A 26,066-nucleotide genomic window follows, 5' to 3' on the forward strand; every position below is an offset into this window, starting at 1 on the left:
GGTGTCCCAGAAAAAGCATCTTGGCAAAGGCTTTTTAGATAATTCTCTGAATGTCTATCTCAAATTGTTGCCTTTCACTACTTTTTCTCCTTTCTTTCTCAAACCAGATCACACTTTTCTCAGAGAACTAATTACCTTGTTCTATTGATTTTAATTCCTAATCAAATCTTTGTTGCTTTTGATTCACACTACATTGTCCTTATCCAAACCACTGGTAGATTCACATTGATTTTTACAAAATTTCCCTACTCTTATCCTCTTTTTATAATTCCCAACTTAGTCTTATGTTTTAAAATCTTATCTTTTAGTGTTAAATATTTGAATAGCTCAGATAGTATGGAATCATTTAAATTATAAAATTTTTAAATATGCTGAGAAAAGTATAAATGGTATGGAACAAATAAAGTCTATATTAAAAAAGTTAATATTTTATCATATATGTTTCAAATTATACATACACACACACACACACAAGCTATAATTAAAACCTGTTTTGTAACTCCCATCTAACTCCCTTTCTTCTCTTACCAGATGATACTGCTATTCTGAAATCTGTATCCTTCCTTTTCATGTTTTTATACAATATCTATTCTTCACATTGTGACTATGTAAATAATATTTATAAAGCAGCCCATCATGATTGCATTTTCTTTTCTTTTCTTTTCTTTTCTTTTTTCTGAGATGGAGTCTCGCTCTGTCGCCCAGTCTGGAGTGCAGTAGCGTGATCTCCACTCACTGCAACCTCTGCCTCCCAGGTTTCCCAGCTTCAAGCGATTCTCCTGCTGCAGCCACCTGAGTAGCTGGGATTACAGGCGTGCACCACCGTGGCTGGCTAATTTTTTGTATTTTAAGTAGAGACAAGGTTTAGCCATGTTGGCCAGGATGGTCTCGAACTCCTGACCTCAGGTAATCCACCCAATGCAGCCTCCCAAAGTGTTGGGATTACAGGCATGAACCACTGCACCCAGCACAGTTTCTTTCATATTCAATTTTTGAATATTCCTGGAGATAATCACCTTGCTTAAAACTATTCTCTCCACTGGAATGTAAACATTGTAAGACCAGATAGTTCTATCAGTTTTGTTCATAGAAATATTTTCAGCGTTTAGAACATTGCCTGAGATGGGGTTCACAACACTCTACTCCAAAATATGGCACTTTGGCATATTGAATATTTTAAGCTGAAGGAGTTTGAGAAACAGCAAGTGTGGAAAGACTTTATGTTGTTCTCACACCCTACACCCCTGAAGCAGGTCATAAGACCCTCATGTGAGAGGTGCCCTTCTTAGACCTGGAGCAAAGGAGCATACTTATCTCAGAGGAATCTGAAGGAATAGGCCTTGCTAAGTTTACCTGAGTTTACTCATGCCCTTTGTCCTATCTCCTTTCTCTACAACTCTTCATTTTACATCAAACCTAGCATACAAACAGTCAGGTTTAACTGCTTCTTCAGGTCCTTATGAAGGCTCCAGTGTTACATAAAACTTATAGTAAATAAATACATATGCTTTTCTTTTGTTAATCTGTCTTTAGTTACAGGGGCCCCAGCCAATGAACCTAAGATGGGTAAAGGGAAATATATATATATTTCCTCCCCTGCACCTGGAACAGTGAAAGTGCTGGATACACATTTATTGAATGAGTGACTAGATGACTGAATGGATGAATAAATGTTTTACAATTTCCCTTAAGATAAACTTTAAAATATTTACCATAGTTTACAAGGCTCCCCAAAAGATGGCCTTTGCTTTCTTGTCTCATTTCTCCCTTATAGTGTCAGTTCCATTTTAGTTCCTATGTTCTGTGTCCACAACACTCTTCTCTTTCATTTTAGTTTGGCCAGTTCCCATCATTACTCTAATTTTTGCATGCCCGCAATTCATTGAAGAGGCAATTTTAAATATCACCTAAGTTAGCTTTTACTGTTATGGGCTCTCACACCATTCTAGTCTTCTCTGTTGTCAATACTCAGTATCTTATTACTTGTTAATATTTGGGAAAATAATCTCCATGAGGGCAGGGATCCTCTTTATCCTATTCACTGCTAGCATAGGTACCTGTTAATTATAAGACAAAGAATAACTGCTTGCTGTCCTCAATGAAAATAAGTTGAACTGGGGACATGGCCTATGTTCTGACCTCATCCTCCATTTATTTCTCATTTCTTTCATGTCTTCTTGGTTTTCATACCAGATTGTCTTTATTTCTCTACCTAATTCCTGGTTACTGGTTGGCTTACAACATTTTAATGACTTTATTGATGAAGATACATTCTCATAATATTCAACGCTCTGCATACATGTTTATACACACACACACACACACTCACATGTATTTATGTGTAAAAAAAGGAAACTTAATCCTACCACCTGTAAACATCTTAACATTAGGTAGCCTTCATTTAGGATATTTTTCTATGAAAAAATATATACACATACAAATAGTATATGGCTAAATATATAGGTAGACATTAATGTCAGTTAATTGCTACTTTGTTTTCTGAAAAATTGTTTAATTCCAGGTGGGCTTAGATCTCTTAGCCATGCTAATAATCTTACAGGAGATCTCTTAGCCATGCTAATAATCTTATAGGATTGTGTTGGCATAAAATGAAATAACATTTCCAAGATGCTGCAAACAGTTCCTGTCACATAGAAAGCATTATATATGTACTGGTTGTTATTATCACAATGAAGGCACTGACCCAAAGGTAACTTGAGCTGTCACATTATAGGTTGAAGTAAGGTAACTATAAGCCAAGTGCACAGAAGAAAGGCTTGCAGTATTTCCTAAAGCTAGCCCCAAGCCTTTCTGTGGCAGGCTTTGGAATAACTGAAGCCATCAGGACATTCTAGCTAGCAATTTCGAGTGATGTGTTACTTTGAATCAGAGTCACTGAGGTGGGCTTGCACACAGCTATAGGCTCTTTGGAAAAGTGCTGCAGATTCCAGTTAAAGGTTAAGCTTCACATAATATCAACGCAAAGACTTTTCTAGGTTTGGCATTTGTCCCCCACCTAGACCCCCCCGACACCTACACACACTCACATGTATACATCTAGCCAGAGACAAATCATTTTATTCTTCTGTTTGAAAACCTCCACTAGCCCCACACTGTCTATAGGATAATTCCAAACTTGTTAAAGCTTTACTCACAGGCTGGCCTTAATACCTACTTTAATCTTCATTTGTAACACTCTCCATCATTTTACTGGAGGTTGACACATATTTACTGAAAGCTTACTCTATGTCAGGCATTGTATTAGGTGCTGAGATTACAAATATGTTTAAGAGACAGCTATGTCCGTGAGAGACTAACATTTCAGTAGGAGCGGCAGATATATATACAGATCATTAAAATCTAGTTTGCAAAGTGATTTAAAGGGGGAAGCAGAATTAGTTTTAGAAATACAGAAGAGGAAACTTAGCAGTCTACGTATATCAAAGAAGGCTTCATAGAGAAAATAACACCTGAGCAGAGTAAGGGAGGGTAAGTGGGAGTTACTCGAGTAAAGAAAGAGGGGTAAGCACATTCCAGATGGAGAAGACAATATATATATATACAGATAGGGAGGAATAAAATAGCATTCTCTGTGGGTGAGAATTATGAGCAGTCTTTGACAACAGAATATAAAATGAAAGATGGAAAGCAGTGGTGATTGAAACTAGAAAGATCACAGGAGGGTGGGAAAGAGGATATTTTGTATGTCATGTTGAAAGCTTGGAAAATACTACACAGAGTTATAAAACCAGTGGTAAGTTTTCAGTGATGGGATTCAGAACACACTACCCCAAAGTATGGCACCTTGGCATTTGAGAAAACAGCAGAAGCAGGAAGGTAACTCTCACCTTCCCCCCAACATTCTCTCCTGAAGCAAGTCATAAAACTCTCATTTGACAGGTGCTCTCTCTGTACCCAGAGGAAGTGAACATCTGTATATCTCTATAAATGCAAGGTCACTGACAGCAATCTGAACAAACAGGAATAGCTGAGTTCTCCCCAGCTTACTATCATTAGATCATGCTTTTATAATCCAATCATACTCCCCAATGACTTACCACTTCTCTATCAAACCTAGCATAAAAATACACAAGTTTTCCTGTTTCTTTGTTTTCCTTTCCCTATGTAAAATTTATATTAAATAAATGTAAGTGCTTTTCTCTTGTTAGTTTGTATCTTGTTCCAAGGGCTTCATCCATAAACCTAGGCTGGGAAGAAAAGATAATTACTTTCTCCTATACCAGCAAGGAAAAAAAAAAAAGACAGATCTGTATTTTGGATACAATGTTCAATAGCAAGATCATCTTCTCCCTTCAGCACCTTTTTCAAGTAGTGTGATGACACCATTTCCTGTGTGCTTGGAAAAAATTTCAGCTTGCTGTCTCCTTTGTTGTTTTAAAGAAGGGTTAGACAAAGCATTGTTTGCAAAATCTAGGGAGATAATGGAGTCCATTTTAATTGGGAATTCTGTGTCAGCTGTGATCCAAGTTATTGGCTCTTTCCAACTTTAAACATTTTTGTTGTTAAAAGCACATTGCTTAGAAAATTTTAAATATGTCTGCAACAATTGTCTCAAAATAATAAACTGCAATTCCTGCCATTAAAAAAAGATCAGAATTCTCCCTGAAAAAATAGCAAGATCAAAAGTGGATTAAGAGGCATGTGGCATAAATCTAGGGACAAGGAAATAAATTGGAAAGTTACTGCAATATTTAAATATGAGATGATGAGAACCTAGTTGAGTGAAGAGTTGTACTAGGAGAGGAGGAAAGGTGGTTAGGAATATTTAGCAATTCAAACCATTAGGGTAGATAAGTGACTGGATATGGGTGGCCATATCCACCCAGGGAATAGAAAAGCAAGTTTACAGTTAGTTTACAGTGCAGCATCAAGCCCATTGAATTGAACAGAAATGTTTGTAAAATAAGGACTGACAAGGGACTATTAGTTTGGCCATGTGGTGACTACAGACATCTTCATCTGAAATATTTGTGATAGCATGGTAAGGGTAGGAGGCAAATTGCTTTGATAAATGAAGAGTGAGGAAGATAAAAGAAAGATTTATTACTCAAGAAAGTTGATTGGAAAGAAGGATGAGATGGAATTAACAATGCAAGGATTTGGATTTGTCTTTACACTGTGGAAGGACATTTTTGAGATAACACACAGTATATCTTCTTCACTTTTTTTTTTTTTGTAAAGTGAGCTTCAACTCATGTTTCAAGATTAAACTTTCCCAGATTCTCCAGGGTTAGTTTGGCATCCCCGCCCTTCCAAAATACTTTGTTTACTCCTCACCTATAGCACCAAGAACACTGTTATTACCTGGTTACATGCTTTTCTTTTGCAAGATTATGAATTTCTTAGGAACTTAGACTAAATCTTTGTATTCCCAATCCAAATTACATTTTCTGGCACAAGCTAAGGCCTAAATTTGTTAAATTAATCAATTAGCACTCGAAAATCTCAAAGACATGTCTGATATTTTCTATAGCTAAAGTTTTGATCTTTATGAAATAATCTACTTTTTTAGCCTTCAAAAAAGAAAATTTGGCAACTTCCTTAACACCTTCAGCATCCAATTAATCTGTATGTCTTGTTGATTTTACCTGAAAGCATATCTCAAATCTTCCAATGCACTATTTAGACATTAAAAATTCTTGTCTGCAACTACCCAACTTGTCTTCCTATTTCCACTTTCTATCCCTCCCCAAATTATTCTTGGTAACAGTAACCAGAATAATATTTTAAAAATATATTTATAATAATGTATTTTTTCTTATGCTAAAATCTCTGCAGTGATGTCTCATTGTCTTAATAATAAAACACTCAAACCCTGAACATGTTCTCCTAGGCTGCATAGCTTCTTGCCCCTGCTACTTTTTTGACCTCTTCTGACACTGTTCTCCTACCTATTTACCCATATACAGACATTCACATGTGCTGTTACCCCAGACTAAAATCTCTTCTTAGTTATTATTTGCTAAATATTTATATTTATCATTTAGGTCTCAGTTAATTTTTATTTCTTCAGAGAAAAATTATATGACCACAAATTTAAATTATGACCTCTCTGATATTTCCATGTTTTTATTCCTGTTCTTTGACTTCATATACAATTTGTCAGTGAGGCACACAAGTAGCCCATTAGCAAACAAAGAGCTGACTAGCCATGTGCATGTGTTGTTTTATGTCTCTTTCCCCACAAGATGGTAAGATGTTTAAGGACTAGAATATAGGGGACAAGTGACACAGGAAGCATTGCTGTTTTTTCACCTCAATTTCTCAAGTATCTAATATTATAATGAAAATAGTAATAATAAAATATTTATCTGCTGAAATAATGAAAGAACAGACTGTGTTCGTTCTCAATATCATAGTCTTACAGAACATGAGACAAAAAGTTACATCTATATATTCATTTACAAGGTGCTTAGCCGTGCAAATTAGTTGACGATGCAAGGCAGTTTTTCATTTTCACCATAATCTAGTTAAGAAATAGAAAAACAAGTAAATAAATAGTATAAAGAAAAGATAGGAATACTGCTCCTCACCCTTCTTCAAGAAAACCAATCACAGTATTTTTTTTTTTTTCTTTTTGGCATTTTTACTGTGTGTGTGCACACAGGCACACTATAGATCATCTATTCAACAAAATTTATTGAAGGCTTTGTGTTTAGCACTGAGTCAGCTCTGGGGAAAACAGGATGAATAAGAACATCAGAAAGCTCATAGTGTAATGGCGAAAAAAAGATTCAAATGTGATCAAAAGGCACTTGGATGTTTTATTAAATCGGATTTTTTTTTTTTTCTTTTTGAGAAAAGGGAAAGTCTTCTGTATACATACCAATCACCAAAAAATGGTGAGCTGTCTTGAAAGACCCAGGATCATGGAATTTTTAATAATCAGACTTTTGAAATAAGTGAATACAACTACTATGAATAAAATCATTCGTCCTGGGAGGGATGGAGTCTAACACTGATGACCTTATGATCTTCTAACCTCTAGAAGTTTTGTGCTAAATCCATCTGAATTCTAAAACCACTAGACAACGTGACATACCACATGGGGGGCTCTCTGCCTGCAAGGCTTTTTTGCTCTTTTTCTTGCATACTCAGTTTATGGGTGCCCTCCTCATGCTCCCATGTCTATAAATCTATGTCCTCTTATTATATTGTAAACATATTTTTAATTTTTTGCCTCCTTTATTAATCTGTGAACTTCATTAAGACAGAGGTAGTATTTTTATTTCTATATTTTTATTTTAGTGGTAGGCAAATAAGCATGAGTGCATTTAATAAATGTTTATTGAAGAAAAATTAGAAGACAGTATGAAAGGAATCATATTCTGTTTATATATTATAAAAATTAGAAAAGACTATGAAATATAGACTGGAGTACACGATGACATAGTCTTTAACATCTGTTGGCAGAAAGAACCAAAAGCCAAAACAAAACAAAAAAGTAAAACAATAAGTAAAATCAAGTCTTGCCCTGTGCCAACAATACTTGAAAACTTATTAGTTGGAGACTCCTGATTTCAATTAATAACAACAATTAAGAGAAGAAAAGAACTTTAGATGACATTCTGCCCAACTCAGTACTACCTTTTTGTTCTTGGATATGTCATATTTTCATCACTTCCTGGCTAAAACTTCTTTCTCTTCACCTAAAATGACACATATAACTGGGACCCTATTTAGGAACTTCTGGGAATGTCCTGGGGATGAGGGAAGAATGCCCAGTAGACAAGCTAGGAATTCTGATCTAATTTTGGAGTGAAGACAGACATATAGGCACATCTCTCCCAGAGACTTGAGGATTTTAAAAAGTTGCTCAAACTTTGGGAAACTTATGTTCCCAAGGAAATTATTTGTTCCATAAATAAGACTACCCAAGATACGTAATGCTTGGGGATGTGAACCCCCTCTCCCATGTCTGCATCTGTTTTCAGTTTATTTATATGTGGTGAGATTGTGACAGATTACCTGTGAGATCATCAGTGGGCCAAGACCCCAGCTGGCATGCCTTGCATGTATACTCATCAAAGACATACTCATTCTCCTTACAAGGTGTACAGGTCCAACAACAGCTGACTTCTCCCTTTCGGATCACCTAAGGCAAATATTTGAAATTTAGATTTTTTTTGCATAGATAAAAATCCAACAATTCTATATTCCAATGTGCTGTTTTGCAAAGCAGAAAGGCCTTTCGCATACATTATTTTAAATGTTATCAGATAAGCAGTATAATTTTTAATATTCTTAATTTATAATTAAAAAAAGTAAGGCTGAGTTTAAATAAGTCCAACATCATAAAGTTAGCTGGTGGCAGGATAAGGCATTAAATTAAATGCAAGTCTTTGGATAATTAGCCTTGGAAACCTGTATTTAATTAAGTACCTGTGCTTGTGCTCATATGTACATACACATAACTGAATTCACCCCAGGATCTGCTCTACTTCTCCTTTCCTCAAGTTAAGAACTTCTGCTCTCTGGATTTACCTTAGCTTCCTTCCCCCCATTAGTTGAATAATTGTGAGCAAAAAACATTGTATATTTCCTAATCTTCTAAAATCTATTCATATTGATAAATATAATTAGGAATTTGTATTGGGTAGAACAAAGCAAAAGATTAAGATTTTCCTGGAGATGATCTCTTGATCTCTTTCTACTAAAAGTCTGATTCAACAATTCAGCCCATTCTTTCCTATTTTAGTAGCTTTGTTTTGTTTGAAGGTAGATGAGGTCATTCAGACTATTATATACCTCTTAATCTATTTGACTTTTTTAAGGTAATGGAAAATAATTGAAATAATTTAACAGTTGAAAGAGTCACAGATGTTATTCTTTTGAAATAGATGTACCTTTTCTTCCCCACCATTGGTGCATGAAAAGCCTCTCCGGAATAGACAGCATTCATTAAATGTTCTTTTAAATAATTAAAACCGTGGTTAATATTCAGCAATGACCAGATACAGTAATAATTACACTTTATATTTCTAGTCTGAGATGCTGACTCTAGTAATGGTCTTTGATAATAACATCAGCTAGATACCAAATATAATTGTAAGCTGACAACTGTTTTTTACATTTTTGTAGTATTTCTTCTACTGACTCTTAAAACTACAACAATACAAGCAGGGAATAATGGCAAAAGGGCCTAAAGTAGCTTTTCCCTAAAGTAACTAAATAAGTGAGACAAAATTGCTCCTTAGACCTGATTAAAGTATTCTTCATAATAATATTGACTATTTCCAGGCTCTTTAGTACTTGTCCCATACTGTTATCCCATTAAAGCATTAGAACAGCTCTGTATGAAGTGGCTGGTTTATTTTTTTCATTTTCTTAGGGGAGAAAACTGAGGTTGAGTTAGCTCACATAGCATGTTAGGGTAAATGAGGGATCAAACAATGTATGTTGGACTTCAGATGCTCATGCTTATAAATACTGAGTCTTATTGGAAGATAGACTGCGTGATATTTTGAAAGATGCAAGGGAAAGAGTACTGGCTTGGGAATTAAGTAGCACCAGAGTTCTAGTCTTATAGCCACTAAGTAGTTGTGCAGCCTTGAGCAGTCCTCCAGCTAATGCTCAGTTTCTTTTAACTGGACCTATTGCTTTTACGATAATAATATCTACCTTATAGGATTTCCTTAGGATTAAATAAAACAACACAGTGATTTGTAAAGTGTAGAACACTCTAATAATGTTACCCATTTCATTAATAATATGCACATAAATGTCCATATATAGAAATGAAGAATTTCATTTTCAAGGTATATCACACTTGGCAAAACTATCTTTGAACAATTATTAGATTTTGTTATGCAAACAGGCATATTGCAAAGCTGAAGGAGTGTCTTTCGGACCTTAGCAGACCTTAGCAGGGATTAGTAAATAAAAGCAGCTGCATTTCCCCCCACTGAAATACTTTGATTTCTTATGGTTCAGTTTTCATTGGTTTGTGAATTTCAGGTAAACACCTGAAATTAAAATAAGTTCATGCCTTTTTCTAAGAAGAATTCCAATATTATAATCTCTTTTTGAATCAATAGTGATAACTTAATATGTTTTCCTCTGATCATTTAGAACTTGTTTTATGTTTTCACATTTTATGTTCTGTTTTCACATTTTATGTTCTGTTTCACATTTATTTTGAACACGAGGTAGTGACAATTCTCTTTCATGGCAGTTTAACATCCTGGAAGCAGTGGGGCTTTCTTTTTTATTTATTTTATTTTTTGAGGCAGTCTTGTGTTTTTACCTAGGCTGGGAGTGCAGTGGCGCCATCTTGGCTCACTGCAGCCTTGACCTCCCCTGCCCAAGAGAGCCTTCTGCCTCAGCTTCCTGAATAGCTGGGACTACAGATGTGTGCCACCATGCTCAATTATTTTTGTTTCTTATCTTTTTGAAGAGAAAGGGTCTCACTAAGTTGCCTAGGCTGATCTTGAACTCCTGAGCTCAAGAGATTCTTCCATCTCAGCCTCCCAAATTGTTGAGATTATACTCATGAGCCACTGCACGCAGTCAGCAGTGCTTTCTTTATGAATAACAATATATAACATATCTGAACCTTTACTAGACTAAACCCTTTCATGGAAACTAAGTTTACAAACTCTGAACAATGCCATGAAATGTTGATATCATGAATTAAATTGCTCAGTTACAACCTTAAACCATATTAAGAAAATCTTATACATTGTATATTTAATAGAGTAAAAATGACATCTGGTTAGGAAAATGGAGTTTGGGATTTTTAAAAAAGGTCGAAGCAAATATTGTTACAAAATAACCAGTATTAAAAATATGATAATAGGCTAGGCGCAGTGGCTCATGCCTGTAATCCCAGTATTTTGGAAGGCCGAGGTGGGTGAATCATGAGGTCAGGAGATCGAGACCATCCTGACCAACATAGTGAAACCCCGCCTCTAATAAAAATACAAAAACATTAGCCGGGTATGGTGGCAGACCCCTGTAATCCCAGCTATTCTGGAGGCCGAGGCAGGAGAATCACTTGAACCTGGGAGGCAGAGGTTGCAGTGAGCCAAGATTGTGCCACTGCACTCCAGCCTGGAGACAGAGTGAGACTCCGTCTAAAATATATATATATACACACACACATATATATATGTGTGTGAGTGTATGTGTGTGTGTATATATATATATATATACATACATGATAATAGGGAATAAAATTCTTCTAGTTATATAAATTATTCCCTGTAGAATAGAGTAGAAAAGTATATATAAAGAAATCTCTCAAATTAGTCATTCAGCATTTAGAAGTTCTTTTTGTTTGTTTGTTTGTTTGTTTTGGAGATGGAGTCTCACTCTGTCACCCAGGTTGGAGTGCAGTGGTGTGATCTCACGCCTCCAGGGTTCACGCCATTCTCCTGCCTCAGCCTCCCAAATAGCTGGTACTACAGGTGCCTGCCACCACACCCGGCTAATTTTTTTGTATTTTTAGTAGAGACGGGATTTCATCGTGTTAGCCAGGATGGTCTCGATCTCCTGACCTCGTGATCCACCCGTCTCGGCCTCCCAAAGTGCTGGGATTACAGGTGTGAACCACCATGCCTGGCCCTGGAAGTTACATTTTCAAAATGTATTGCTGTGAAGGGTCAAAAATAAAGAAAAAATATATGGTAATTTACACTGTGTAATTTTTCTACAGGAAGCACTGGAAATTATGAATATTGATATTCTTGGTGGATACACAAATAATTGTACATGAATTTAAACCCTCATAATGAAGAGTTTAACTGCAAGATAATTGGCCAAGATGAAAATCTCTTTTGTCTTGATGTAACAAGTGTTAGCAAACATTTTTTTACAAACGATCAAATAGTAAATATTTAGGCTTTGAGCCATACAGTCTTTATTGCAAGTCAGCAACTCAGCTATCCAACTCTGCCACTATAGCAGAAAGTAGCCATGGACAATATATAAACAAGTAAGCTTGGCTGTATTTTAATAAAATTTTATTTACAAAAACAGATAGTAGGTCAGATTTAGTCTGTGGGCTATAGTTTGCCAGCTCTTGCTGTATACCATAACAAGACATACAGAAAATGTCAGATATCTAATATTTTGAGCCATTTAGCAGATATTAATACATTTATTTGTATCTTCTTTTACCTTATCTTTCTTCTTTCTGGTCTTATGCTTTCCAAATCTTCAGACCTACCCTTTGAAGGCCTTACTATCAATATTAAAATATTTCAGTTTCAGTCTTAATCACAGATGAAAAAACACATGAAATGTCTTCTAAACAGAGTGAAAGTAAGGTTGATTGAAAAGACCAAATTCGGTGGCTCTAGAAATACACTACCTGAAATGTGGTATGGTAGTACTTTAAGAACTGTTTGATAAGCAAATAAATTATTTTGATATCATTTTTCCCTACAGCATTGTGCACCAATAGCAGCTCTCACCCCGTTTTTTATTATATCTTTGTCTTCTCTTCATGAATTTTTATTTCCTGCAAGTGTGGCCACATCTTTTTTAGCCTAAGAGTAATTTTTTAATGTCCTCAAATTACCAAATTATCCCTTACATGCTTTTTATCACATATTTATTTTTCTTATACTTTTTATTTTTTCAATTGACACATTATAATTGTATATATTTATGGGTTACATAGTGATGTTTTGATACACACAATGTATAGTGACCAGATCAGTGTAATTAGCATAGCCATCATCTCAGATATTCATTATTTCTTCATGTTAGGAATGTTCAGTATCCTCCTTCTAGCTATTTGAAACTATAGAATACTTTTAACTATATTCATCCTACAGTGCTAAAGAACACTAGAATTTATTCCTCCTATCTAGCTGAGATTTTGCTTCTTTTAACAAAGCTCTCCCCATCCCTCTCTTCCTCCTTCCCTTCCTACCCTCTAGTATGCTCTGTTCTAATTTTTACTTCTGTGAGATCAACTTTTTTTTATCTTGCACATATAAGTGAGAACACATAACATTTACTTTTCTGTCCATGGCTTATTTCACTTAACATTCTGTTCTCCAGTTCCTTCTACATTGCTGTGAATGACAGGATTTCATTCTTTTTTATGATTGAATGGTATTCTATTATGTAGATATACTATATTTTCTTTATCCATTTATCTTGATACTCAATTATCATTACATTCTGTTCAATCTAGCAGGCCCAGATGAAGGGTGAACCCTCAATTTTCATGTCTTTTCCTCATTGTTCCTCTTCTTTGACCTTTTTCTTCTGCTGGCTACCATCTTATGTGACAGTGTGCTCTCTGGTCGTCTCTCTCTTTGTACCTTTTGCTTCTCAGCCTCTACCTGTTCCTTTTTCACACTTTGAAAGCAGAAATTCTCCAAGGTATATTCTTGGTCCATATTTATTTTTTATTTACACTTTTAAGTTCTGCAATTTTATCTATTCTAATAGCTTCAACTTTAACTCTATTCAATCAATTCCTAAATCTGTATGCTTAGCCTTATTTTTTATTGCTCTAGACCAAACTTTTAATCATTGGATGGCTATATCAAAACCAACATGCCCCCAAACTAACCAATCACCTTTTCTCTAAAGCCACCCCTATTTTTCTATTCCTGGCAATGCCACCTTTTATTTACTAACACTTAGAATTGCAGTTGATTGTGTTGACTTCTTTATCTTCCACAATTCAACATCAAATTGGTAGTCAGCTTGATTGAATCTACATCTATAATGTTTTCTCCAAATATGTCTTCCGGCCTCTTTTCATTCTCACTGTTTCTTCCCCAATTCAAGGCCTTGTTACCACTATCACAGCATGCTTCTAACTTGTCTCTTCTTTCTTGTTTTATAAATCTATTTATTCATTTTCCTTACCACAGCTCAACTTATGCCAACATCTTGATCAAAATTATTCTCTGACTCCTGTTTAATAAAAATTAAGTTCAATGTATTTAGTATGATGTTCAAAACTCTCCACAAATCTGGGTTCAACTTATTTCAACTTTCTCTTTTATAATAACCATTTAGAGCAATGTACTCTAGATTATTTACTTGTGCTAGACAGTCTTCAATTACCACTTTTGTCCCTTTTCTTTTACTGTTCTTTCTATGTAAGTGTTCTCTCCCTGAAATCATACTCATTTTTATGTTCAAAAGTTTGACATTTTATTCAGAAGAAATATCTCTATCCCTTTTGTACAAACTGATATAGCCCTCTTCTTTTCTTTCTTAATGAAGTCATCACATTTTACATAACGTTGCTTATCTGTGTCCATATTTTTCTCACACAGACTGTAAATCTTCTGACAATAAAGGGTGTCTCATTTATTTTTGCCTCATCAATATTAACTATTAATAAACATTTGATGAATATTTATTAAATAAATTCAAATTAGTGCCTTTTCTAACTGTAAACTTTACTTCCAGGAAGTCATGTCTTGAAAGGCTTGTATGAGCAGAAAGGGTGTGGGCAAACATGATTCATCAACTGGTTCAATCAAACCAACTACTAAGACTATTGTGAGTTGCACATGGGATTTCACAAGGAATGAATGAGAATTTCTGACATTAGAAGCTTACAATATAAAAAGTAAAATAAGTGTCTAAAATTTTTAAAAATAGCCAATGATAATTAACACTGTTGAATTTACAACAAAAATGAAAGAAACATAGATTCCGTTTTACCTTGATCTGGCCTTTCTCACATGGTTCACTGCACACAGATCTGATGATGTTGCTTTTCTTGGACCATACTTCATCATCATCCATTTTTAATTCTCCATTGTCCCAACTTCCAACGTTGATATAATCAAAATAATCTTTTCCCATTTCCTTGAAATTCATTATTTCATACCTTAGGAATAAGAATAAGATAATTATGCAGCTTAAGATGTAAATATTCAGCTTTGAAAAGTCAATACATTTTATTCCCAAAAATGTGTCTACTGTCATATAAGTAACACTGGAATTTTCCATGACAGTACACTTAGAATAACAAAAATAATCTGTCCATTTCACTTTCTTTGCAGAGACCATTTCCGTACTTTCAAGTTTACACCTGAAATAGAAAGTAATCCCATGTGAGAAGGTGATTTGACCTCAGTAGGATGAAAGACAGTTTCAAAATAACTTCAAGAAGTTTAAACAAGTACTACTGTTAGACTTCTACAAAAGATAGACAGGTTTTTGTCTGTATTCAAGTAAAATGATAAAACTTACATTTACTAACCAAGTGAGAAATTTGGTAAATCTTTCATCTTATTTTCAGCTTTAGGGGATATAGAGGTAATTTACAGAGGGCCTCATTTTACCTTTCTTACTTTGTCCATTATCAATGGCTAAATTCATTGTACAAAGATAATTTCGAGAGTGAAGTTTAAAAAAGTTTGAAAATAGCTTCTAAAGCACCTCATGCAATGTAGAAATGCTGGAAAAGAGTAGTTCCTTGTGAGTTCTCAGTTTTTGCTAACTATTGTTTTTTGAGTATGTGGATATAAATGTAAAAAAAGAAAACCAATGTGCTTACTTACAAGCCTTTTCTTATAAGTAAGCTCATTTCTAGAGAAGAATCTCTGAAATAATTTTCCAATTTGAGGATATTGGATAAACAATATCACCACTATCTCAGTTTCTACAGGTATGTCTCAGGCACACACTGTGCTCACGTAGTATTTTATACTGTTTACCCCCTCAGGACTTATAGTACTGACAGATAGATATATAAATGCCTCCTCCAGTCTCCTATGCTCAGCATGTGTAGCTATCTGGAAACTGATACAAATGGAAAATGTTCTAGCTTTTGGATTCAAGTGATGAGATTACTATACTCAAACCAATGTTCTGTACAGAAATACTCAGAACAAAACTGGCATCTATTGAAACTTATGTTATAAAATGATGCCATTCTGTTTTCACTCCAAATCACAATTTTTACTGTAGGTTTTTTTTCTTCAGAATATTACCTCATTCTTGTTTTGTTGGTTGTTCAGTAACTTGAGGATTTTCCTTTAGTGTTGTCAGTCAGCACCAATTTGGTCTAAATTCTACTTCTAAATCAAAACTACCAATTTATAGGATACTTTCCTTTCCTCTCGGTCACAATTATCCCATGGCCTCGGTTCATGCAATGAGTTGAGATATTAGAACACAGAGCACTGAGGTAAAAAGAACTCTTGTATTATGTCATTGGCTACTTCAAATATATGAGCTTTGAGTATTCAAAGGGTGACTTTCTATGAGCAAATAACCTTTGAAGATTCTAGGATGGGAGAAAGAGAAATGTCAGTGTCAGACTTATTTCTTTGCTGCTGATAATTTGAAGAAATATGTGGGTGTTATTCCTCACTCAAAACTGAGCTGTCAAATCCATTTCTAGCAATTCTTAAGTCTGAAAAGTTTAGTTCACACTGTTAATTTTACAGATAAAGCACTCAAGCTCAGTGAGGTTAATTAGTACAGATTACAGAGTACATAAGCGTCAGAGCCAGGACCTAAACTAAGCCTTTAGATTTCAAGTCTGCAGTTCCTTCTTCCTTATTAGACTGCTCCAAATCCTGGATAGAGCTAAGAGACTATATTTTCCTTGCTTAAATATTGTAAATTTTGAACCAATTTATATTGTAAGGCTTTTATCTCTATATCCATGTCTCTTTGTTTTATGTACAATAAATGGTAAAAAGTAAAGGGATCCAGTTTTTGAAAAATAAACATGAAAACTCTATAGAGTGGAAAATGTCACATTTGACAGGGAACTTGTTTTCAGGAAAGTTAAACCTTAATTTCAGTTCAACTCAATAAACTTGTTATAGTTACATTAGAGACAATGAACCCTCCCTTTGGAATTAGCCTTTAGATTTCTGGTCATTGTTTCTTAATACAATGCAAACACAAAGAGATATTATCACTCGTGGCTAAAGCTGTGAAAATAGAACATTGCTTTAAAAATCTTTTTTTAGTACACTAAAAAAAGAAATAGATGAGAATATGTCTCCACAAAAGAATATTCTCCCCTTCACTTGTGAATTGGTATGAGCCCTTTTAATTTTCAGAGATAGAATATAGCTTTTATTCTCCATCAAAGGAAAATAAAGTGAATTTTAAAACATATTCTTATGTAACTTTTAGGTAAGAATCAAAAGACATAATGACTTCCTGCAATCTTTAGCCATGATTCAATCTAGAAGACTGTATTTTGTTTACCAAAAAGCTAACAGTAGGCCGGGTGCAGTGGCTCACACCTGTAATCCCAGCACTTTCGGAGGCCAAGGCGGGCCAATTACGAGGTCAGGAGATCGAGACCATCCTGGCTAACACTTGAAACCCCATCTCTACTAAAAATACAAAAAATTAGCCAGGCGTGGTGGTAGGCACCTGTAGTCCCAGCTACTTGGAAGGCTGAGGCAGTAGAATGGCATAAACCCAGGAGGCGGACCTTGCAGTGAGCCAAGATCTCGCCATTGCACTCCAGCCCTGGCAACTGAGAGAGGCTCCCTCTCAAAAAAAAAAAAAAAAAACAAAAAAAAACACAGTAATTCTGTGTGCTCTTTGTTTTTGATGCCTTTAGTAAAGATCCAACTTGCACATATTCAGTGTCAGAAGCAAAGATTAGTGTGTCATTCCAATCACAAGACACTTTAATATGAATCTCCAGCTCAGTTTCTTTTTTCTCCTTCCCATCCCCTTCCTCCCATTTATCTTCTCCTCCTTCTCTTCTTTCTCAATCCTCCTCCTCTTCCCATTCTTCCTCCTCCTCCCTCCTACTCCCTTTCCTTCTCCCTCTCCCCCTCCCCTTTCCCCTCCCCTCCCTTTCCCCCGCCTTTCTTTCTCATTGCACTTCTTGGTTTTTATATTTCTCTGTTCTGAAATGTTTTTCTCAGCATAGTGTGTTTGTATATGTAATTTATCTGATTTAATATCTGTCCCTTCCTTCCCCTTACTCTCTACCTCCTCATGTCTGCTCTTCCTTAACTGGCCACAATTTAAACCCAGAATATTCTAAATAATTTTAAAAATAAATTTTATATATTGCTCAAAATCAAAATAAACAAAGGATATTACAGTAACAACAACAAAAAGTTATATTAAGGTAAACTAGAGAAAGTCAGGGTTCAATTGAACAGAAATAAGGAAATTTCTAAATGGCTCTAACTCTGAAAATTAGAGAAGATTGTCTTCAGATGATAATGAGGGGTTTATTCAAGGGGCTTAAACAAGGTTGTTGTTAGAGAAAAGTGAAAAATCATTTGGAGAAGACTGCAGAGTATTACATTTATGTGGATCCTAAGGCTCTTTCTATCTGTGATTCCAATCTGTGGGTTGGCATAATAGATACTCCCAAGCCCTGGCCTATACAACAAAGCAATTACAATGATCTGTGCCTTTGGGGTTGGATAATCACAGAGTAAAGAGAGATCACAGAGTTAGTTAGACCAAAAACATGAATGGCACCTAATAATGGAACACTTTTATACTACATATTAATGCATTGAACCCTTTCAAATGTAATATAAGAAAAAAAAGAAGGTAAATTTTTACTTGATGATTGTGCATGAGATTGCATATGTCCTTGCCCTGTTATTTAATTGACTATACAACCTTAGGCATGTCTCTTTCTTTCTATGACAGAGGTTTTTTTTACCAGGAAAATCTAACAATCTGCAAGTGTGTGCCAGAGTGAGTTGCTATCTCTTTCAGCTTCCTCTGTTTAGGATCCTCCTCTTTTAACTCTTTAACTCTAGAGGATTCCTTAATCATCCCAGGATCCTTTGGTTTCTCACTCAGCTGGGAATACCTTTGATCCGGCAGGATGCTTTTACTCCACAAAAATAACAAACTAATGTCTACAAATAAATTTTCTCAGAATATAGTGTTTTTAAAATTTTGATCCTGGTTGATTAATTGGCAGGCTGTTGTATCAGGTTAGAAGTTGAAGCCCAGGAGACTGAGTTAAAATTTTGACTCTAGCATTTACTAGACTGTATTTTTGGGCAAGTCATTGAACTTTTGTAAGATTTGTTTTTTTTTTTTTTTTTTTTTTTTTTTTAGCTGGAAAAAGGAATGGTAACATTACTTACCTCATAGGTTTAAAAAGTAGAGTGTTTGGCTCAGAACACACACTCAATATATGCTAGTTATGTAAATGGATTATTTTGAAAAACAAAAGGTGGTAAATCACCTTTTCCTGAGTCTGCTTCATGCCCTTAGAGGCCAACTCTGATAATTTATTAATGGGTTAATGTTATACTCAAACCTAGTAGTGCGAGGATAGACTCAAAGCAATCCTGTATTCCCAGAAATTGTTTGCAAAATTTTAAGTATGTTGTTCTTGAAAGAATATCTATAAATTTTGTCTGAGTCTTGAAGGGATGATTGTTTCAATAAAGATTAAGAATCCCTTACAACATAATTGAAGGATTATGAATAAGGCAGCCATGTTCTACCTGATCCATCAAGGTTTCCCATTGGAATAGAGCTGGACCTTCTGAGGCATCTCCTCCCTTCCTGGTTTGTGGAATGGGTTTGGGTACCTGACATAAAAACTCTTGAATTGGAAGGAGCTACAGTCATCAAATTCTATCAACAAGTCCCAAGCTGATGTCAGTACTCTAGAGATGCACATTTGGAATAATAAATTCCTGTGCAGATATCTGGGCCCATGCCTTGATATGAGCCTAAAGACTGAACTCATTGGTCAACCTGCCCATAAAAGATTTACAATTGTGAAGTTTTGTTTGGCCCTGAGAAAATGCTTGTATTTTTTCCTTCATGGATATACGGAAGAGCCAAAAAGTAGAAAACAACATGTGAAAAGTCAGCTTATTTTGGCAAACAGCCTAGTTATAGCAATATTCTTCAAGTCTGTAGAATAGAAAAAAAAACCTAGGTTTTTCACTTGGCTGTATGACCTGAAACTAGCTATTACTTATAAGTCTGGTATGTGAAATAGTAACAGCTGCATTTGGGATAAGCTCCAGCTCATCTTAGAATATAGAATATAGAAGTGTGCTAAACCAAGGTTGCTGACAGAATGTGTGGGCACATGTGGTGCGAGTTGTTGAGGATTTATGAACCTCTTGGCAGGGTCAACTACAAACAGAGTGTATAGACAGCTTTCCAAGCACAGTTGTTAAGTATGAACTATTGCTAGAAAAGCACTGAGGGACCAAAGGACCCTATTGTTTTGATACAAGGCTGAGTGAAGACTCAACCCTGCTACACCTCAAAATACCATTTCAATGGCATGATTCCTTATAGATTAAAAGTGTCTACAAGTCTTAAATGACTGTGTCGAGTCATTTAAGAATTTGCAGTAGAAGATAAATGTGAATTCTGGTGAGTTCTGGGTACTTAGTGATTTCTCTGGGGACTGACCTATAATTATGAGTTTATGTTCTTCAAGTTCCTCTATAAATAATGAAAGGTAAAATTTCAAAGAAAAAAACAATTTAGTCCTTAACAAGGAAGAAAGTGATCCAGCTGGAGAATAATAAAATAAAATATGACTTATAACTCACTTGCTGTAGGTACAGCAAACAACAGAACAAAACCTCAGCCCCATTTCTGGATTACTAGAAATCAAATTGTTCCTATTTCAGAATAGTTCTATTGCACAAGAAAATAGCCGAATATAGGGAATAACATGACAAGCATGCACAGAGAAACCACAGAGATGATTTTTATTTATCTATGATCATGTGAGGTTCTTGTCTCTTAGTTTAGGTGTCTGAAATGTGATAATTCCCAAAGCACATTTTGGACATCAGCACCAATGCTTTTTTCCTGGCACAGGAAATGGGGCTTCTTCTCTCTCTATCTTTGCTCATTTGGGATGTCAGGGAAGGGGAAACATGACCAGGAATCCTAGATTAACCACAAAGGAGAGAAAGAGACATTTCAGGATCAAGTGTTGGCTATTGTTCAGTCTCTACTGTCTAGAGGAGAATCGTAACAATACCTTCCTGGAGAGTCTCCGTTCTCGTCGAATAGGATCGTATCTCCAGAAACCCCAGTAAAATTGGTTTTCATCAGGGATTCCAAAAGTTTCCGTCCATCAATTGGCTTCATTGCATCACAGAGTCCTGCATAGCCTGGGCAGAGGGACATCTGCATGTTGTGGAGCCCATAGGCCATCGAATAGATGGCGTTGATCACAAATCCCATTTTGGAATCCTGAACATGATGTGTTTTCAGAGTCAGAGAACCTGTTGGGAAACAAATTAAGCATAACTTTGAGATACAAATCTACTCTCGCGATATTCCTGGGTACTGAATAATGGGTTGCCTGTAATTAGAGAAGGCACTGGAGCAAATTTATCAGAGTTAGAACCATGGGTAATACTGAGAAACAGTACCAACATAACAGGCCTATTATCTTCTGTATTCAGGTTTTTCTTCCAAAACTCTGAAAAAAGTTCTAAATCACCAACAGTAGCAAGATTCACTTTCTTCCATAACCAACTCTAAGTATGAATGCAGGATAGAATTGTATTTCTGTACCACAAAATGTATCTTAAGGACAGATTCATTTCATTAGTATCAGCTGTGATAATATACCTTTTTGGTTCAGAAATCCTCAACAAACCTCCAGTTTCTAAACTATTATGTTCTCTTACCTGGCAATATTCCACCATCGATATAAATTTACCTATTTAGATTATCGCCCAGTACTTCTAATCTCAAAGCATATGCTCTCTATAAACTGGCCTATTTGAAAGTTATAAAATATAACATTTAAACTCCTTTAATTCATTAATTAATTCAGTAAACATTTATTAGAGTCAGAATATGCACAAAGCTGTGTAATTTATCACCTAGGGAAAAAAAGAAGATTTGAATATAGAGCTTGTACATAGGAAACTTGTCCAATAACAGAGATAAATTATGCAAATACAGTGAAAGGTAGAAGATAATAAATCTGTAAAACCTGTGGAGGTAAAATCTATAGAGGCCCAAAGGAGTGAGATATATCCCTTCCAATAGAAGGTTCTTGGGAACTAAGGAACTACAGGAACTAAAGTTTGTTATTGATGATTGATTTGACAAATACGGACTTAGTGCCTATTATTTCTAACTGCTTAGAATTTGCTCCGAGTGAGGGACATCATGCTGAACAAGACAGACGTGATTCTTGCTCTCATTTACTTAGAGTCTAGAGGGCAGATGAGCATCTATCTAAGCAGGCAATTACAATGTGTTTTGTTAAGGGCTGAGATAGGACTGAATAGTGAATCAGACCTGGAAGCTCTCTGAAGCTGAGCTTTAGGCTAAATATCAATCAGATGAAGGGGGAGAAAGAGTGATCCAAGCATTTTTGAAGAATAACAGATAAGATAGAGCATGCTATGTTTGGGAGACTTTAAGGAAATCAATGACCAGCACAGAGAGTAGGAGGTAGGAGAAAGGAGAGAGCTGAAATGGTAGAGGAAGGCAGAGATGATTAAGCCATGTTAAGATTGCTGCAATTTGGCTAGGCGCAGTGGCTCACGCCTGTAATCCCAACACTTTGGGAGGCCGAGGCGAGTGGATCACTTTAGGTCAGGAGTTCAAGTACAGCCTAGCTAACATGGTGAAACCCCGTCTCTACTAAAAACACAAAATTAGCTGTGTGTGGTATCGCGTGCCTTTAATCCCAGCTACTCAGGAGGCTGAGGCATGAGAATTGCTTGAACCTGGGAGGTGCAGGTTTCAGTCAGCCAAGATGGCACCATTGCACTCCAGCCTGAGCAACAAGAGGGAAAGTCAGTCAGTCTCAAAAAGAAAAAAAAAAAAAAAAAATAGCTGCACTTATCATAAGAGAATTGGGATCCACTGAAGTGTTGAAGCTAGGGAGGGACATGATCAGATTTCTGTTTTAGAAAGACTATTCTGACTACATTGTGGAGAAAGGTTTAAAGGGCTGTAGGAGTAGGGCTGTCAGGGAAACTCATTAAGAGGGAATGCAGTGATCCCAATGACAGAAGAAAATGTTCTTGCCTGTGGTAGACGCCACGATTATGGCAAAGGTGTCTAGGAAGTGAAATCTATATCCAGGTCTGGTGATTGTAGAATAAATAGGGTTAAGACATATAGGAAAAGTGTGGTAAAAAAAAAAAAAAAAAAAAAAAAAAGGTGAAAGAAAATGCTGAGGCAAAGCCAGAGCTTATCATTTTGGAAGAAATGTTTCCTTTAAGATAGTTCCCCCCGGGCCGGGCGTGGTGGCTCAAGCCTGTAATCCCAGCACTTTGGGAGGCCGAGACGGGCGGATCACGAGGTCAGGAGATCGAGATCATCCTGGCTAACACGGTGAAACCTCGTCTCTACTAAAAGAATACAAAAAAAAAAAACTAGCCGGGCGAGGTAGTGGGCGCCTGTAGTCCCAGCTACTCGGGAGGCTGAGGCAGGAGAATAGCGTAAACCCGGGAGGCGGAGCTTGCAGTGAGCTGAGATCCGGCCATTGCACTCCAGCCTGGGTGGCAGAGCGAGACTCCGTTTCAAAAAAAAAAAAAAAAAAGATAGTTCCCCCCCCCCCAACAACAAACAACAACAACAACTCTCCAAAGATAGTATGGTGCTTTATGGCTTCCCAAATTGTAGAGGCCTATTATCTCCATCTTGATTGCTGGCCCAAATACTGACACCTTAAATTTCCCCAGTAGAGAGTCTCCCTAGAGAAACTGGCATAGTTCATTCTGACATAATATAAGATGGGAAATCCTGCTTCCATCTCAGGACTAGACAATGGTCCCAGGCTACACTCTAGGCAAATCTTACAATTTCCTTCCCCACACAGACAGGATTTGTATTTCTTCACACTGCTGGAAATTCCATTATTCTAGTTGCCAAGTCAAACACTTTTGAATCACTTTTGACTCCTCTTTTTCCTTCATACCTTCATAACTCTTATTTATCTTCAAAATTTATGTGGAATTAGACTACTTAGCACTAATCTACTTCTACCAGACTCAGTATGTATCCTCCCCTGTCTAGATTATAGCAATAGTCTTCTAACTGGTTTCCTACTTTCTCCTTTTGCCCATCTTCCTTGCACTCCAGCCTGTTTTTAGCACAATAGCCATAATAATTTCTTTAAACAGAAGTCAGATCATGACAATCCTCTGATCAAACTTCCCAGTGACTTTTTTCTTATTACTAAAAGTAAAAGCCAAAGTCCTTGCAATGGCCTTCAAAGACATACAGAAGCCTGCCTCATGGTATTTCACCCCCTTTTTCTTTGACTCAATCTCTTAATATTCTTCCCATAAATTATTCCACCCTAGACACACTGACCTTCTCCTACATCTTCAAATATGCTAGGCATGCCCCTGCCTCTGAGCCCTTGTAATTGCTGAGTCTTCTACCTGGAATGCTCTACCCACAAGATTTGTGCAGGACAGTTCTCCAAATGGCCTTGGACTGACCAAGTTTTCCTCCCTTTCTTGCTTGTAGTTCTCAACAGTAACTGTATGATGGTCTGATAATGTAATTTACTGAGATAGAGAGAGACTGGCTAGAAGAGCCTAGGCTCTGTTTCAGTCTTACCAGAACAGAATGTCCTTCAAAGATTTAACACAGTAAGTCATGTGACCCCAGGATATAACACCCAGTGCAGGCTGCTTTCCAGGGTCCCTTGTCTGCTATGCAAGTGGGTTACATGCAGTTGAGACTCCATCCACCCTAGGCAGCTTTCTGAGCCTTGGGGGAGCAGCTCACAATGAGTGCTAGGCTTCTGATGTTTTTTGCTGCCTTATCTGTAAGTAATAAACCCATTTCATATAACTTGCATATGAGTATGTTCTGTCACACAAGTTGGTAACCAGTGCATAGTGAGCTTGCTTCACAAGTCACAGAGCATGTTTCCTTCCCAATTTATGACTTTACTCAGGCATTATCCTCTCTGTGAGACCTTCTCTGGATATCCTGTCTAAATTGCATCTCTCCCTACCCCAACCAATACTCCCTATCTTCTTTTGTGACATTATTTTCACCTTACCAACACCTAACATATTTTATAGATTTATCTTATTATCTTGCTTATTGGCTATCTCAAACACTACTCACTAAAATATAAGCTCTATAAAAACAGGGAGTTGTTTTGGTTTGTTTGTTTTTGTTTTTGTTTTTGTTTTGACATGGAGTCTCGCTCCATCACCCAGGCTGGAGTGCAGTGGCGAGATCTTGGTTCACTGCAAGCTCTGCCTCCCGGTTCATGCGCTGGGACTACGGGCTCCCGCCACCACGCCCCACTAATTTTTTTTTGTATTTTTAGTAGAGATGGGGTTTCACCATGTTAGCCAGGATGGTCTTGATCTCCTGACCTCGTGATTGGTCCTGCTGGGATTACAGGCATGAACCACGGCACCCGGCCCTGATACTTTCTTTTTCGTTCTCTACTCCATGCGTAGAACAATGTCTGGCACACACTTGGCCACCAATAAATATTTGGTGAATGAATTAAATTAACAAACTGTCTTCTCTAGACTACCCTTCTATTTTACTTTTTCTCCCCAATCCTATACTAATACTAGTTCTAACCATTTTCTTCCTCTTACTTTTATTTAGGTTCAGGGGTAAATGTGCAGGTTTGTTACATGAGAAAATTTTTTTGCTGAGGATTGGTGTATAAATGATCCTGTCACCAAGGTAGAGACCGTAGTACCTGATAGGTAGCCTTCCAAACCATAGCTGCCTACCACCCTTCCTCTTCAAGCAGTCTCCAGTGTCTGTTATTTCCATATTTACGTCCATGTGTATTCAATGTTTAGCGCTCACTTATAAATGAGAACATGTAGTTTTTGGTTTTCTATTCCTGCATTAGTTCACTCAGTTTTTGAGTTTTGAGCTTGATCCATGTTGCAGCAAAGGACATGATTTTATTCTTTTTTATGGCTGTGTAGTATTTCATGGTGTATATGTACCACATATTCTTTATCCAGTCCACCACTGATGGACATCTTGGTTGATTCCATGTATTTGCTATTGTGAACAGCACTGTGATGAACATATAAGGGGATGTGTCTTTTTCATAGAATGAATGCTTTTCCCTTGCATATACACTCAATAGTGGGATTCATGTCTGTTCATATTATTTGCCCATTTTTAAATGGGATTGT

General features: G+C 36.4%; 1 protein-coding gene and 1 long non-coding RNA gene across 2 annotated transcripts in view; one reads left to right on the plus strand and one right to left on the minus strand.

The window, feature by feature from the left end:
* The window catches only part of LOC117080118, a 388,222-nt gene that overhangs the window by 157,919 nt on the left and 204,237 nt on the right, over positions 1 to 26,066 (plus strand). The gene's annotated exons all lie outside the window — the stretch shown is intronic.
* The window catches only part of GRM5 (glutamate metabotropic receptor 5), a 364,513-nt gene that overhangs the window by 76,525 nt on the left and 261,922 nt on the right, over positions 1 to 26,066 (minus strand). Inside the window, exons 3-5 of the mRNA XM_033204710.1 lie at positions 20,933 to 21,179; positions 14,665 to 14,833; positions 7,990 to 8,116 (exon numbers count right to left, since the gene is read on the minus strand). Coding sequence (XP_033060601.1) covers positions 7,990 to 8,116; positions 14,665 to 14,833; positions 20,933 to 21,179 — 543 coding nt within the window. The remainder of the gene's footprint in view (positions 1 to 7,989; positions 8,117 to 14,664; positions 14,834 to 20,932; positions 21,180 to 26,066) is intronic.

The sequence above is a fragment of the Trachypithecus francoisi genome, unplaced genomic scaffold (assembly GCF_009764315.1).
Source record: "Trachypithecus francoisi isolate TF-2019V2 unplaced genomic scaffold, Tfra_2.0 Lachesis_group8, whole genome shotgun sequence".
NCBI lineage: Eukaryota > Metazoa > Chordata > Mammalia > Primates > Cercopithecidae > Trachypithecus > Trachypithecus francoisi.